The sequence below is a fragment of the Oryzias latipes genome, chromosome 6 (assembly GCF_053564925.1).
Source record: "Oryzias latipes strain Hd-rR chromosome 6, Olatipes_Hd-rR_3.1".
Taxonomy (NCBI): domain Eukaryota; kingdom Metazoa; phylum Chordata; class Actinopteri; order Beloniformes; family Adrianichthyidae; genus Oryzias; species Oryzias latipes.
The window spans coordinates 22,235,378-22,252,384 of record NC_136242.1 but is presented as its reverse complement, the minus strand read 5'-3'; the positions used below and the strand labels follow the sequence as shown (position 1 = coordinate 22,252,384).

Here is a 17,007-nt window from a genome sequence, read left to right as displayed (position 1 = left end):
TTTATGTGTAGTGCTAAAAAAAGACGGCGATTACTTTGACTTTGACCTTTTATTCAGAGCAAAGAGCCGAGAATGAAGAGATGAGGTCAAAGGACACACTCAAGACAAGAAGTCTGAAAGGAGTGAGGTGTTAGACGTGTCGCACAAATACACACAGACACCCCCCTTCACACTTGAAGGGAACACAACTCCTTTCTCCCTGTCCTTTGCCCAACATGTTTGTGGTTCCATTAGGGTGCGTTGAGAGCAAAACGAACACACAAACAGGATCGAACAAGGACCCTCAACTGTGTCGCTTAACCCACAACTACCCTACTGAGATCTACAAACAACACCGTGAACAACAGTTCAGGAATTGATTCTGAGTGGGCAGAGAGTAAAATAAAAGATAAAAATAAGAGGCAAGAGTGTCACACTGATGGAACGTACCCTGGCGTTTAACAATAACCCTGAGGAAGACGCTCCCTGAGTAGCACAAGAGGTCAAGAGGACAGAGAAAGGGAATATTATTTGGTCTATAACAGACCCATCCCCATTTAAATACACTGGTACACATTGGTGTGGAGGGAACACCATTTGACCTGACATATAAAATTGAGAAGAAACCACGGTTCCTGAAAGATAATGCCAAGACTCCAAAAACAGTGAACATTAGTCTTAAATGTTACTAGTAGGTTGGTAAGAAGGTACAAGATGTAAGTGTTGAGTCACCCTACCCTCTGCTCCAGAGCTGTCTGCGTCTGCTGTCTGAGTAGGGTCTTCAGGGGTCCTGCGTCCTTCCCCATGCTGCCGCTGCCCATCCCTGGTCAGAGGGGAGGGGGCTCTCAGTCATTTCACAATTCACCAGAAGAATTAACCATATTGTCGTTCGATTGCTCTCTGAATGATTTTGTTACAAGTCAAGCGAAATAATCTGCTCGACTTTCACGCAACACCTTCAGGTAAAATAACTGTTCTTATGCTGTTTGAGAAACTTATTTGAGCGTTATTTTTTTTTTCTTCCTGGGTTCACTCACAGATTGACCTCATGTATGAGGTAGGAGAACCCAATGGGGCTGTTTCCCAGAAATTTCAGGGCACTTTTAGCAGGTACTGTTATGGTTTCTGCTGACAAACTCGGGAAGAACGGGAAGCGAGCGTTTCAGCTTCTGCCCCGCAGTTACAAAGACTAGTTTACGGCTAAAAGGTTTGGATACTCGATGACACACAGCAATCCTACTATACCGGATGCTGCCAGGAGCAGGTCCTCAGTGAAGGACACACTCTTTCTCAGCAAGGCAGAGTCTGAGTGGGTAGAAGCGAGAGGGGGCGGGGTGGTTGCTCTGAGGCCAGAGTAATGACCATAGCCCAATGTGCCAGAACCAGGGAGGGACAGAGTGTCTGTAGAGAGGATGGGGGAGCTGGGGCAGAGGAAGATCCCAGGCCTGAGTCTTGGTGACTGGGTCATCTCTATCCAGCAGAGAAACAGATGGAGGGTGCACAGAGAAAAATAGATACATTGAGAATGCGCAGACAGAGCAATGAGGACAGAGAGCTGAAGCACAACAATTGAATGGGGGAACACAAGTTAAAATGAGAAAGAAATGAGTGATAGGTATGGAGATTTTTAGCTACGTACACCTTTGTATTTACAAATGAAAAATTATTTTCCCTCTTATTTAGTCACAGAAATGCAGACAGGAAGATCCAACGATGATAAAACTGGGCCAATTGATTGGAATCATTGATACAGACCTACAGACATGTTTAAAAATCTTTGATTTTTTAAGCTAACTTCTGCACAAATGATTCCAATTCGTTTTTGCATCAAAGAATGTCGTCTTGCTTCTGCTTCCGTAACAGTGAATGCATTGAAATTTTGAAAGTAGTCAAGAATTTTAAAATATTCTTGTAAAGTCAGGCGGTTATGGTGAAAATGAGGGGAATTAGTTCATTCATGATGAAAAACATTAGGAATGAATTAGCCTAGTACAAGATTTGACACACTGAATGTATGAACTAGGTAGCAAAAGCAGGACATTGATGAAAATTAAAAAGAAGTATTAGCCACAAAGACACAATCATATTTAATTTAAGGATATTCACATGCAAACTAAATGCATAGTTCAGTAATTCCAGTTTCCTAAAATGTAAAGGATTTTTTTTTTGTCAAAAGCAAAAACGTGTGACTCCACATTAAGAAGTAGAACATCTAAAGTTGAACTTGACAGGAAATTTTAGCTTAATTTAAGTGGAAATTTTAGAATTCAGTATAGAGAGAACCTATTTTAAAGGCAGGAAATCAGTAAATAAAAAAAATAAATGTCTTTAAATCTCCAGCTCTCTGAAGTGTGCTTCGACAAAACACAACAGAAAGAGATATCAATGAAATACATTTGAACAAAAGCGTCATGATTATGACTATTTAGGAGAAAAAGTAAACGCCAAATCAAAAGAGATTAAGGTTTGGACTTTGTTGGATCCCTTTTTTCCCCTCTCTTATCCATTCAGTTTTACATTGCAAAAATTTAGAAAAACAAGCATAAAAATAATAAGTAATAATAATAATAAATAAGTTTACAGACTTGACATGACACAGCAAACAAACCTTACACTGTTTAATGTTTCTTTTAAATTATTATTTCTCTATGCATTGACTTGAACTTGAAAATGTACTTGTGTGTTAAGTGGTGGACCTTAAATAGTTTGGAAATACTCTGATGTCTCTTCTCCCAGCCTGTAAGATCATTTCTATTGTGGTGTACAAACTTTAAGGTAAAGTAGTCTTGCTTCTGATGCTGCTTTCAGAAAGAGCGTTGGACTGGAAGCACTTGGATGCTTTGGACACACTTTGAAATCCTCTACAGCAATGTCGTTTGCAACACTTTGTCTAATATTTGATCTGTTTAATGACGTGAAAAATGACTGAATGGATTGAGAAAAGGCTGTTGATTTACAAAAGAAGCTGATTATGAATTTAGTCAAATAATCAGCATATGGTGATTTCAACACTTCCTAAATGCAAAAATAATTTTACAAAAAGTCAGAAAAACTAGGATCGTATTTAAGAGGTTTCAAATATGAAAAGTGGAGGATAAAAGCTTTGGCAGAAGTTACCATGACTTGATTTGTTTTTTCTTCAAAAAACATGATCACATACTTTCTGTGAACCTTGTATCAGATGATCTACTATTGATACAAGCTTCACAGGAAGTAAGAATCTGCTCGCATACTTACTTCCTGTGAAGCTTGTTTCAAATGATCCTCTATTTTTGTCATATTAGATATGAATACTTTCAAAATAAAATATAATGTCATATCAATGAATTATTACTTGTAAAAAACAAATCTGGGTCTGTACACTAAATGAAAAAAGGAAGGAAGCATGAAAGATGAACAGATTAGGACAGAAGGACAAAGTTGAATAGAAAGTTGGCAACAGGAAAGGAGGGTAGGTGGGGAGAAGGATCGCTTTACCAACCCTGAAGGGTCTACAGGGCTGCTCTGGTGAGAGCATTCTTTCAACTTGATGGCTTTTATCATGTCAATGTTTTCAAATGGGCTTCAGCAAAGCTTCACCAAACTTATCGTATCTTTAAATATTGCTCAAAGAAGTGACCTTAAATCAGCAACAGCCCCCTCTTGAGACACATTGCTTCATTAGAATACAAAACAAACTCAATGGGTATAAAAACTAGAATGCAGAGCTGAACAAACAAAAAGTATGCTTTTATACTTTTTTTAAAACCATCTAAAACAAACAAAAAAACACCATGACAAAATGACAGGAAGTGGCTAAACAAATACTAATAACACAATTAAAATGAAATGATATTTAAACTTGAAAAAAGTTTTTAAAAAAACCATTACCATAGCACACCAAAAAATGGCTTAAAGAGGGGATGAATGTGGTGGGAGAGGAAGATGGGTCCAAGTGTTCTTACCCGTCTTAGGCGTCAAACTGAGGTCTGTGTCTGATGATGAGGACTGGCGGCTGCATGGCTTGGAGGGAGAGAAAGGGGGAGGAGAGGAAGAGGAGGTGGGAAGGGCTCTGAAAGGGGTAGATGGGCCAGAGGAAGAGGGCAGATCCTCACCAAATACCGGCCTGCCAGGAGAATGTGACACACACACACACATGCACACACGTCAGTCACCACATCAGCCTATGTGTGTGTGTTCGAGTTGTGCGTTTGTGTGATGTTGATCCAAGTGTGGTAATGCCGTCTGAATGTGGGATGTGATTGCCTTGGGAGAGGTGCGTTTGATGTGCTATGGTTGGCTCAGACAACTGAAGGGCAAGCATGGAAAGCAAAAGGAAATCACAAAGGAAAGCGGACACAAATTAAAGGAAGCAAGGTGCCAAAAAACAAAAAACCCCAAAGGTCATTCTCTATAGAGGATGACAAGCTGAAGCATGTGTCCCAGGGGAGTGAAGCAAAGGTCAGGTAAAAGTAGGGCGACTGCAAGCCTTTCATAAGAAAAGCAGCATGGTGCAGATGGGAATCTGACTGCCAACTCTGTTATAATTGGAAAAAATAAATCAGGAGCAGCACGGACTACTATTTCCCATTTGGTCCGTTTTCTGACAGAGGGTCTGCTCTCCTTCGTTGCCCACGTCAAACACCGTCACACTATCCAGACTCTGAGGAAAGATCCCTCAATTCCTTCCTCTTTCTTGCTACTACCATTAGCTAGTGTTCCCCCTGATCTGAGATCCGTCCCAGCGTACCAGTGAAGATGAGTGTAGGAACAGAGACAGAGAAGTTCTGGGACAGTCTCTGGGAGCTGCAGGCTGAGTGCACTGGACTGTTGTGGGTGGAGCGGCATCCATGGGCAAGGGGAGACCTGGGCCAGTCAGCACAGAGACAAGAGAGAAAACAGAGAGGAGGAACACGCAGGACCGGTTTGGACACAATTGAAACATGTCCAAAATATAAGCAGAAAAGAAGAAGAAGAAAAAAAGAAAAGGTGCACACAAAGGCCGACAGAACACTGCAGTTAAGTGAAAGCAATGATTTAAACTTAAAAAAAAGAAAGAAAAATGATAGCAAACAGGGGGATGCATTCTGCTCCCACTTTTTACCAGCTGATCTACTCATTCATATGGCAGCTTTAAAAAAAAACAACAACAACACAAAGCATGGAATCCCAGTCACACATAGAGAATTAAATAACAGCAACAGGCAACACCTTCCTGAAAGAATCTATAAAATGATCCCTATCCAATTTCATGAAATAAAAGAGCTAAAACATTCAAACTAGTTTTCATTTTTCTTTAATGCATTTACAATTAAAGTTCCAGATTTTTATGGTTTTTGACAGTTAAATCCTATATTTATCTATCAAGAATAAATATTAACTAAAGCAAATAAATAACATTGAATTACACAGACCTAAGAAGAATTTGTTTTTATTGTGGTGTATTTGATGTTAAAATGTATTTTAAATAATCAAAGTAGTTTTCATGTATTGAAATACTCTCCAGAAAAACAAGAATGTGCTTTTTTATTTTTTGCTTAAAAAAACCATAAATGAATATGTTTGTTTTTGCTGGGCAGACACTCAAGGTGAGGGTGGAACCCAAGAAAAGGCTAAGTTCACAAAAGGTAAAGGGTGTACGTGAATTAGTGCAGTTTTTTCTCTGCATTCGTCATGTGTTCCAATATAGTAAATAATGAATAGATGCAAAATGTTAAAAAAAAAAAAAAAATTTCAGATAAAATCCTTTTTATCTCACAGTAAATGTGCACATTTCATGCAAGCTGTTATAAAAAAAAAAAAATGCTTACATCCCAACTTCAGGCATTGCCATGCATAAAAAAAAGAATGCAAATAGTAGCCCACATGCAAATGCACATTTACATTTGCTTTGACCAAAAAGAGACCCAAAACAAACCAGACAGACAACAGCACCAAAAGAGACACTAAAAGCAAAGCAGCATGTTCTAAGCATGCAGATCCAGAGCAGAAGGCTGTGCACGAGTGATTTTTAATGAGCAGACAAAAGCTACGGGGCTCAAGGATGGCTGCATGTGTGCTGTACATGTGTGTGTCTCAGGTCATGTCATGTGCGGTTAGTATCAACGATTCAAGACACAACACACACATAAAATACAGAGGAAATCTGAGACACACAGCTGTAACCGCTGCCCTGTACACTAACTACAGCACATTTTCATTCATTCTCACTCTCATGCACACTAAGTGTTTCCAACATTCACATAATATGAGATAGTGCCCATGCTTGTATTGCCATGTAATACTCACTCCTTTCCATCTTTAGAAGGGGAATTGCAGGCATTTGAAGCAGGGGCTGTGTTGGGATGTGTGTGTGTGCCGCTTCCAGAGCTGAGCTTCTCCAGCGTGCAGGCGGTGCCTATGGCCCGGACCACCAGCCCCGACTCCCCCTCCAGATCAAAACACTGCAAGTAGCCTACCACTGCATTCCCACCCATCTCAAGTACCTTAAGCCCTATTTTCCTTTGCAGCTCGCCTGAAAAAACAAAATGCGGCCACGTTGACCACAGCATTTCCCTTTGGCTGAATAAGACGTGCAGGAGCGGCAGCTTTCTTACCAGACATAAGAAAGATGAGTCTTTGTCGAGCTTCGTTGGAAGCCCGAGGCGTTCTAATGCGGTCTATCCATTGGTATTCGGGGTCTTCATTTACGACAAGTTCCTCCACAAATCCATGAACGATGGCTGCCCGGTAGCCTTTTGGAATCGATGTAGCTGATGGTTATCAAAGGTTAAAAAAAAGTTTAGATTGAGCACACCAGCTTCCATCAAAAACATTTCTCAAGCTTTTGGTCTAGTTTGAACCTTTAACACATTATAGCAGATGTTCTAGTGTGGCATCTCTTCATCTGTTAAACACTTTAAAGACCCACTTCAAAGAAAAATGGTGTTTTTGATTTAGGCTAAAAATGGCATAATTATTATTAAAAGACCACTGGGAATGCTTTTAAAATAAATCAAAAGATGAACTGAGTTTTGAGTCAGAGCTAAATTGTTATCCATTAAACATAAAAACAAATTTGAGAAGCAATAAGAAGATATGTTGATTAGAAATGAGGTAGTGTGCAGTGAAGATTAAAAGTTAAGACGTACTGCAGAAAAACTTGACCCCGCATGACGACTGTCTGAAGCGGTTCAGATCATTGAAGAGCTCAACTTTGACGAGGACATTAATTTCACCTCTGATACCTGTTAAGAGAAAAATGATGTTGCTCCAAATGCAACAAAACGCATGAAATATGTAAATAACCCAACAGGGTGAGGTCTATATACCATGGATGGTATCATAAATGGGAAACCAGCCGGAGATGACAGAGGCGGCCTCAGAATACAGAAGTGGGTCGATGTCGATATAGACTTTCCCGATGGCGTCATTAGCGCTGTAAGTGTCATGGTCCAACACTGTGATCTGCAAAGGCTCGTCCTGCAAGTCCTCATCGTCAACCTGCAGACCAAGAAAGGGTGACGGAAAAAAACGTAATCATTTACTAAAAGGTTAGAAAGAGGAGAGGTACAATAAACACCAGCTATTGGAAGAAAAACAAAATATATACCTCAAATTTGAACCATTCCGAATTCCACTGTGGGTTCAGGGACTTCGGATAAACATCTGTTTTGAAAGTTGTGTTTCCAAATTTAACCTAAATTAAACAAAATACCAATTAAGAGCATTAAAAATATAGGGAAACCATTTAATTTTTTTTAAACAAATAAATCATTAACTACAAAGGATCAGAAGAGCTACCTATACACAATTCCTCCTTAAGATCTACAAAAAAGATACAATATAATGTCATTAATACCAATCAGAACATTGCAGCTTAACATATGTGTCCTTACCTCCACAAAGGCATCAGTTAGGTCGCTAGCTCTGTCCATCACAGGCAAGTGGCGCCCTGCCACAATCTTGGCCTTAAGTTTTCCAGGCATGGTTCAAGTTTATCTGCACAAAATGTGATCAATGAGCAGCAAAAAATAAATAAAAATAGCTGTAAACCTCTCGAGTTCTTTAATTGTAGCTGCTAGCACCAATGACGTTGCAAACTGAACTACTGTTAGCATTAAGAACCCCTAAGTTTATCTGTTGACAAGCTCACTAGCAAATAAGCTAACTCTCCTCAGCTAATAATTTGTTTCGTTTCATCCTCAGTGGTCCATGAACGCAACTCTAACCAGTAGGGGGATGACAGTGACCTTCAGGTAACTAGATTATAGAAGCAAAGCAAGGCTAAAGCATACAGACAGTCAGGTAACTGCATTGCAGTCAGAATCTCGTTAGCTCCTATTACCTGATCGGCCATGTTTTTACGTTACGACCATCTCTGCAGAGTCACCACCTATGCAACACCCAAAATAAACCTGCTACCTAGGCTGTAGAACTGTACCATGCTTACCAGAGCTAAAGTACGCTCAGACTGACGTCAAAACGGCTTCGGTCACAAATAACGCAGACATTATCGTTGACAGCCCACCATTCCTCTACCCTCCACGTCTCAACAAGAGAAGCTAGTTCCCGGACCCAGCCAGTGCACCACACAGGAAAGTGACGTTAGACTACAAGTGTTTATCGGCGGTTAATGAAACTATATGGATACAAACCTGACAGAGACGTTATAATTCATTTGGCACAACACTTGCTCGGCATACTACGTTTATAAAATACGGCTTGAAAAAGACCGAGCTCAAGATGAATGAGATTTAATGGATTCTCATGTCGCATTCACGGACATCTTGTAAAAATGTTAATCAACCCGAAACTATCGGTCCAGTATGATGAGGAAACGCGGTCACATGTCTATGGAAACAAGGAGTAAAACATGTAACTAGTACTCTACTGGAACCATAAAAATAAACAAATATAGTATCTATATTTGATAATTTATTACTTTTAAATTACATTTTGAATCACATAAAAACCCAATTCTTTAAAGGCAACGTTGAAAGTCGCAATGGACATGCGCTGTGCTGCGCACCGCCTCTGTCATACTGTTATCTTGCAAAGTATTTCATCATTTAAGATGTAAAATAAGCATTTATTGATGTCATGGATTGCACAAAAATATCAGTAGCTACATTTTGAGATAGGGAATTTTCTAGTATTTTTTATATTTTTGACAATTTACTAAATGATTGAATCAAAATAACATATAAACACATGAAGCACAAATGAAAATGTAAAAAAATACTACTTGACAGGTCTTAAGAGTTGTTTAAATTGCAAACTTACCAACTTTTAAAACTTTAACTGACTGACATTCTATATTTAAATGTATCATATAATGTATAATAGCTTTATAACAGTGCATTGACATTGTTGATTGTTAAATTGTTAATGCCTGTGCATTGCATTTGTTTTAGTTTTGTTTTTTTATTTTACAAAAACACTTTTGAACTTTATCAACCTATAAAATTTCAAATGGGCAGAAAGTTTAATTTTTAAATTACAAAAATTGTGTGTGTTTTGCCTTGAAAACACAAGTTTCAGACTGTGTACCACCAGTCTGAAACAGGCATAAATTCTGTATCATAATTTGGCTTTCCAGCCTTTTCTAACAACACTCGAGTTGCACAGCTAAATAAGACAACCATTTCGATAGTTGCAATAAATATTTTACATTATATGTGTTCCAAACACTTTACCAGGCCTCAGGCCTCCAGAGTAAAAAGAAAATCCTACAGCTCTCCTGAAGAACAAACCCCACTTGAAGAAACCTCAACATCAGAAGTTGGTTGGTTATGCAAAAATGTCCATGTCAAAAGAGAGATTTATAATTACTTTTATCATGTTACTTGGTTGTATGAGACAGAGTGAAATTATTTCTCATTTAATGATTGTCTTTGGCTGCTAGTACATAAGCTTGAGTTCGGGCCTAGCAAACACTAGAACTCTGTAAACAAGAACCTAATGTTTCCCAGTTAATTTGAAAATGTTTCTGTCACAGTTTGAAAGGTAAAAATGTCTTCATTTTAGCTTCTTTTTCTTCTTGCAGACACCAACTTCATACTTCTGCACATCAAACTTCACTGTTGAAAGAAAATAAGTTCTCGTGTATCCTTCACCTTTACACAGCAAACTCGTATGACACCGATTCAAGTGTTCACTGAAACTCTTTTTTCAGGACTAAAAACTTATAAGCTTTGTCTTATTAAAAATGAATAAAATGATCATGCATACTATAAGTGGTATTTGAACCCACACAAAAGACTATCAGGTTACTAAAAATGGCTAAAATAAATAGATCTGGGTCTGAAACTTTCAAGGAATTCATGAGTGTTTTTTAGAGATTTGCTAATACGATGTATTCTGTGAAGCATTTAGGACTGTTGAAGACAACTAAAGCAGAACATAGATTGAACAAAATTTTTAACATGATAAATAGAGAAATAGAAAATATTTTTCTTCTTATTCCACAAAAATAATTTTGGTACGACCAGGCAGTGTAAGAAATCTGCAAGAAAAGGCTCAAAGCAAGTCAATAAAGGCTAAAACTGGCCCTGATAAAAAGAAATAGCATTTGGCCGATAAAAAAAGAGAAAAATGAAGTGGATTGATTAAAAAAAGGCAGCTTTATAAGTAAAGAGCGAAGGATAAAGTAAATTAACTCTAATACAAATAAAACTTTAGTAATAACACGTGAAAATAACAACACAAACAAGATTGCACCACTTGTAGAAGTTTAATTCATCTACGTCCTCTCAAAACACTAAATCCTAGATTATTTTTAAATTACAAACAGAAAAGGCACATTTTTTAACTGGAATGTGAACAGTCAGAAAAATGCATATGAAAAATAAATATTTTTTTAATCCTCACAGCATAGGTACCATCTTTGTATAAAAATATTTGCTTAAAGTACAGCTGTGAGATTCATTAAATAAAAAAACAAACCTGTTTTGGCCAAATGGACATATTTGTTGTCAATCTCAATCATCTTAATGCATCAAAATGTTTGTGAGAGTCAGAAAAAAAAAGAAAAAGACTTGAGTTACGCAACTCTTTGCTGTTATCCTAGCATACAGGAGTGTTGGGGCAGTAGTAAGAGAAATCATCATGTCAGAGGAAGAGCAACAAAACAGTAGTCATATTATTGCTGTTAGGGCATTGAGCTTGTAAAAAACCTTTTTTAAATAAATTGTGCCCTTTCTTTAAACGTTGGCTTAAAAGATCAACAAAAAATAAACCTTTCAGTTTTAAAACCTTTTCAAACTTTTACGCTGAAACAAATACAGGAGAGCACAGATTTTCAGGACCAAGAAATGAGAACAAAAAACATTTAAAAAAAATTGTCTAAAGAGGTAAATTGAGGTTCAGACGTCAAGCTAAACAAATGCATGTATTTGCTGGTTTGAACAAAAGAAAAAAATGATGCAACAAATATCACATTTTCATGTAACTGACAAAAAGCTGGAAAGGCTGCGTTTGTTGTTCAAGCAATCAAACTATAGTTTGTAACTTTACCACAACCATTTTTTTTAAACGTAAACCATTTCTCTGTCTTTGTCAGAGCAATGTCCAAATCTAAACTTTAGATCATTTGGGACATTCCTTTTGTGTGATTGCGCATTTACGCCTGGAGCGTGACTTCTATAGCTCAGTTTTGGAGTCGGTGCCGAGCGTCTGAGCAGCCTGTAGTGCAGATCAGGATTTCAATTTGAAACGTTGTGCACAGCAGCATCTTCACAGGTCAGATCCCACAGTCGGAGATTTAACCTCTCAGTAGTCAGCTCTCTCAAATAAACTCTGGAACAGTAGCTTTTTGCCTGCAGAAAACTTCACCTCTACTCCCTGCTTTACAAAACCTGAGTGAACGAAGAAAGTACCCAATCTAAAGTCTGTCTCCCCCTGTCAGCAGGTGTTCCAAAGAAACATTGAGTCCTTAAAGTGCTCTGGTTACCATGGTTATAACCACGGTGATGCCATGGTGCAGCAGCAGGTAACAGGGTCACCTGTTGCTTGTTGACACTGGCCGATTCCACATGCCACGTTTGGAGTGATAATAATGGAAAAAGTTCCTCAAATAGATTCTCTCCACTTCCAGCCCAGCCTGAAGTATCCTAGAGGGGCAGAAAAAGAAAGCAGTTTAAAAAAAAAGGGGGATTAATGCAGTAAAAAAAAGGTTCTTGTTTGTTTTGCTTCTCATTATCTGATCAAGATTAAACATGTAAAACTATTAAATGTGTTTTTATTTGAGTTTTAATCTTAAATCAGCTTAAAGTGCAATTACCAAACATTGAAAATCACTTAGAAGCACTACACAAAGAATACAATGCAAACAATCCTATCATCATTGTTGACAGTTCGGTAAAAAGTGCTAGTTGTCCCCCAGTATCATCTTTCTCTTCCACATTACTTTCCAAAAAATGTTCTAAAACACATTTTTTTTCTGCCAGAAATGAACAGACCTTTAAGTATTCTTAAGCAAAACTAATCAAACTTTTGCTTTAAGAAGCTATTATTGATGCACACAAAAGTAACAGGTGACAAAAATAAGTTTCTCATAGACTTCAGCTGAAACCTGTTTCCAAAGAAATCCTGAAAACTACGAAAAAAAAAAAAAAGTTCCGTTCGTGCGGAGACACACAAAAGACACACCTATCGAGTAGCTCCCAGTCTTCTCCTCCCCAACGGTCTTTGAATTCCATGGTATTCATCCCTCCTATTGAATCCAGGTCAGACTTATAGATCCCCAGCAAGCCAAAACCGTTGACCTCCCAGTAACCTGCAGGAAAAGCAGGACCATCACTAACATGTCTGTGCCGTTGTAATCCTGTTATGATCTTTACCATTTCAATCATACATGCAAGTTTGAGTCAGTATGTTTAGCCACTGTTAAAGACAAAGCTGCAAGATTCTTTATTTGAAAAAAACAAACAAAAAAGCAAAAATCCACGTTTTTATTTTTAGAATCTGGCAGTACCTGTTTGCTATATGCATTCTACAAACACATCCTGTGTTATGTTAGAGCAAAACCAATAACCAACAAACAAATCTGCAGCCTCTCATTTCTGTTTCTCCATTTAAAATGAAAAAAGAGGTAGATTAAAATTAAGGCTGCATGATATAAGGAAAACTTGCAATATGCGGCATTAATGTTAAATACTGCAATGACGATATAACTTGCGATATATAAACAAATAGCAAACCAACCACAAACATCAATTCTAATTCACTGCAGCAGTTTAATTTAAATAAGAGTCAACATAATTTAAATTATACTCTAAATACTCTTGCCTCTGGTGGTAGGCGGGCGCCTGTGTTTGGCAGCGGAGCCGCCACCAGTGTGTGAATGTGTGAGTGAATGTGTGTGTGACTGGGTGAATGGGTCTGTGACTGTAAAGCGCTTTGTCCTTGTAGGAAGAAAGGCGCTATATAAGTATACGCCATTTACCATTTACCATAAATGACTCAAGTCTATATAGGAAGCGAGCATCTAATATAAAAGTGCTCCATCTGATTGGTCAAATGGATAAATGGATTTATTTAATTTGTTAAATACTTCAAGCTGCCATAAGATTGTTTTAGCACCATTTGTTGAAATTTTTTGCCGTCTTTAGCGATATGCGTATTGCACAGCTGGATATTGCGATAATGATAAATGTGCAATTTATTGTGCAGGTCTAATTAAAATAAATAAATTCATAAAATGCTGAATTTTTGCACCTAAAAACAACAAAATCTGCTATACAATAAATACAATATTTCTTTTGAGGAAAAAGTTCCAAATCCCACATTATACTTTTAAAACTCTTGACAAAAATGACGCAGATTCTCTACAGAATATGATTGCTTAAACAGAAAATCCTGCAGGATTCAGTTGGGGTAAAAGACCCACCCCAATGAAAAACGTGTTTTTGGTGATTTCAACATGTTCTTGTGGCTTTTTTTTTGATGATGAAGGACATATATAAAGAAAATTAAGCCTTAAATTGCATTCCTAGGTATTTCTTTAGTCAAATCGTTGAAAATCAGGAGCAAATGAAAAAATACTGTTTGAAAAAGCTTGTAGTTGTGTTGCAGGTGTTACAATCGGCAGGCAACAAGCTCCCTGCTCCACTCTATTCCGATACATCCACTTATAGACGACCAGATCCATCTACGTCTTTGTTTTCCTCATCTTTCCTTTTCGTCATCCAGCTCATAACTGTACGGCTGGATACCTACAAAATTGCTCGACATTTTTGTTACACTGGTAATGTTAGGTTGGGGTGTGAGGAGCTGTAAGCTAGAGGGAAAGAGTGTAAACAGAAGGATGTCGGGAAGCAGGGGGACGGCTTACTCTGCGCCAATAGCCCCGTCCATGAGCAAGTTTCTAATGAACTCCTGCCTCTCTACAGAAACAACACCGTCTTTTTGATACTGGCTTTAAATGACGTACTCATGGTTAAAAGACCACTGAGAAAGATTTCACAATAAATCAAAAGATGTTTGGAGTGTGACTTTTAATCATGCAGCAGATGTTTTAGTTTTATCAAATTTGATTATTTTCCCACTAAAAAAACATTCTTGTAAAGAATTTGAGTATCTGTGCCCACCTTTGGCTTCTGACGCAGTGGTGCCGCAGTCCAGTCTGAGAACGATCGGAGCAAAAGCCATGTGCCCTTTAATGCAGTGCTTCCTGATGGTGTCAATGATCGAAGGAGGGAAGTGGATGTGAAGATCACACAGAAAAACAATACTGTTGTCATCCTAGAGCATATGAAAAGGGGCACATATTTAGAAGAAAAGCTGTACCACGCATTAAGGCACTTTACTCAATCTTTTCCATCTTGATCTTCTATTTTTTGTAATACGGAAGCACTTACTTTTATAAGATCGATACCAGTTTGGAGACCAGCAGAGCGCTCAAAGTTCCCACTTAACTTCACGTACTGGTACCTGTTGAATTCCCCACACATTATTTGAAAGTGGAGATTTTCAATTCTGCCTTTTAAAGTAAGTTAATCTCACACACACACCCACACACACACACACCTGGGGAGTGAAGATTTCTCAAGCGCATTCCTCACGTCCATGTCGGTGCTGCTGTAGTCTGTGATAATCAGATTGAAGTTGAAATCTCCCGTTTCTCTAAAGAGTTGCTCCATATCATCGATCAGCTGCCGCACCCACCGAGCCTGGTTTTTCACTGCAAAAGGAATTCACACACCCACGCGAGATTCTCAGTACAGGTAGCTCCATGCTGTGAAATAAACCACAAAGACTATTGGCTTCGTGAGAACCTTTAACAAGCAACCACAAAGAAAAGGACGGCTAACAGCAAAGACACACACAGTCAATGGAGTTCCATGGCAACCATCTACTTCTTCCATTTTGTTTTAAAAGAAAAAAATGCTGACATTGACAGGCTTGTTGTGCCACATACATCATGTCATTGAAAGAAAAGGAAAACTGTTTTATATACTTCATATTATATTTAGGATGTTTTGTGTTTACAGGATTTCTTTTAACCTGAAATGTGAAGGCCTTTGATGCTGGATCAAATTTTTTCATCAGATTTGTGGAGTACTGGTTTTTTAAACAGCTTTAAATCTGAGTGGCACCAAAGCATTAAAGTAAGGCATCTTTAGAGTGTTCAAAAACATTAATTCATGTGCAGTTATACAAGAGAACAAGGTAAAATTTGCAGCTATGCTTGATATAGGCAAGGCCTGCACAATATACCGCAAATTTGTCGTCATTGCAATATCAAGCTGTGTAATATGCATATCGCAAAAGACAGTGAAAATTGCAATAAATGGTTACCCTAAATACGCTAAAACAATCTTACGGCAACTTGAGGCATTTAACGAATCAAGTAAATCCCTTTATGCATTTGACCAATCAGATGGACCCCTTCACGTTGTTGACCAATCAGATGGAGCTTTTATGTTAGATGTTCGCCTCCTATGTCGATAAGGGTCATTTGGACTATAATTTTTGAACTGTTGCAATAAGAGGGAATGATGTATTTACTTGTTTTTCTCTTTGTTTATATACTGCAAGTTATATCATCATCGCAATATTAATCACCAATATCGTGAGTTTTCCTCATATTGTGCAGCCCTAATATATGCATACATATATGTGTACTTTCTTTTCAATTGATATTTTTAAGTTTATATGATATGAATGTTTTCAGTTGAGAAGTATTAGTAATCAATATTGCGATGACTTGCGATACATGAAAAACAGCAAACTAGCTAATGCATCATTTTCATTTTGCTGCAACTGTTTTATTTAAATAGAAGTCGACATAACTTGAATTATACTTCAAATGACCCATGTCTATATACGAGTGAGGGATTTTACATAAAACGGCTCCATTGGATTGGTCAGCCATGTGAAGGGCTCCATTCGATTGGTCCAAACCATAAAGGGATTTATTTGATTCGTTAAATACTTCAAGCTGCCGTGAGATTGCTTTAGTATGTGAGTAAAAATTTAAGGAAACCATTTATCACAGTTATATCGCAGCACCAAACAATTTTCAATTTGTTGTGAAGGACTACTGTAAACCTTCATGGGGTTTCATGGAGGGTGGACATACCAGGTACGATGAAGTGGACGGTGGCAGAGGGATTCCAGCGAAAGCCCACCGGGTTACACAGAATCGTCTTAGACTGGGATGCATGGAAACCAAAATCCCAGCTGTTTTTTTTGCTGTATTTCTTCAGGCCATAGATGTAGTGAGACAAGCGCAGCCGCTGCCCTTTGGCATCCTTCAGCACCAGCTCCAGGAGATAGCGGCTGCCTTGGGGCATGTCCACACGCTTGATCACATTGACCACACGCTCCAGTGTGAACTGCCTGCAGGGACAATCACAGACAAGTGATACTGCGCACATTTATGTAATGAAATTATTTACTATTCTAGCTGTGTGTCTAACCCTATCATGTAACAAAAAATGATAAACTGTAGGAAGGATTGTGCGGAGTGAAAAATTTAACAGTGTATTTTTAGGTTGAAATATCAGGTACGGGTATTTAAAACAACCCATTGTTCAGATTTTACAATGACGAACAATAACATAC

General features: G+C 38.1%; 2 protein-coding genes across 51 annotated transcripts in view; both read right to left on the bottom strand.

The window, feature by feature from the left end:
* c2cd5 (C2 calcium dependent domain containing 5) overlaps positions 1 to 8,790 on the bottom strand; it is a 33,766-nt gene extending 24,976 nt beyond the window's left edge. For 17 of the 50 annotated variants that reach the window (XR_013656424.1, XM_078948773.1, XM_078948780.1 and 14 more), the window contains exons 1-9: positions 8,595 to 8,790; positions 7,836 to 7,938; positions 7,550 to 7,636; positions 7,269 to 7,440; positions 7,089 to 7,184; positions 6,555 to 6,710; positions 6,247 to 6,472; positions 3,924 to 4,084; positions 717 to 802 (exon numbers count right to left, since the gene is read on the bottom strand). Coding sequence is in view for 49 of the 50 variants with exons in the window: in XM_078948773.1 (XP_078804899.1) it covers positions 717 to 802; positions 3,924 to 4,084; positions 6,247 to 6,472; positions 6,555 to 6,710; positions 7,089 to 7,184; positions 7,269 to 7,440; positions 7,550 to 7,636; positions 7,836 to 7,925 (1,074 nt within the window). In the remaining variant the exon portion in view is untranslated. The other 33 variants (XM_078948778.1, XM_078948798.1, XM_078948808.1 and 30 more) reach the window with 10 other exon arrangements.
* A 1,863-nt stretch (positions 8,791 to 10,653) lies between these two features.
* Positions 10,654 to 17,007, bottom strand: part of b4galnt3b (beta-1,4-N-acetyl-galactosaminyl transferase 3b) — a 29,549-nt gene continuing 23,195 nt past the window's right edge. The window contains exons 15-20 of the mRNA XM_011476158.4: positions 16,523 to 16,782; positions 14,968 to 15,121; positions 14,799 to 14,871; positions 14,529 to 14,682; positions 12,589 to 12,715; positions 10,654 to 12,050 (exon numbers count right to left, since the gene is read on the bottom strand). Of these exons, the coding sequence (XP_011474460.2) occupies positions 11,939 to 12,050; positions 12,589 to 12,715; positions 14,529 to 14,682; positions 14,799 to 14,871; positions 14,968 to 15,121; positions 16,523 to 16,782 (880 nt within the window). The 3' untranslated portion in view covers positions 10,654 to 11,938. The remainder of the gene's footprint in view (positions 12,051 to 12,588; positions 12,716 to 14,528; positions 14,683 to 14,798; positions 14,872 to 14,967; positions 15,122 to 16,522; positions 16,783 to 17,007) is intronic.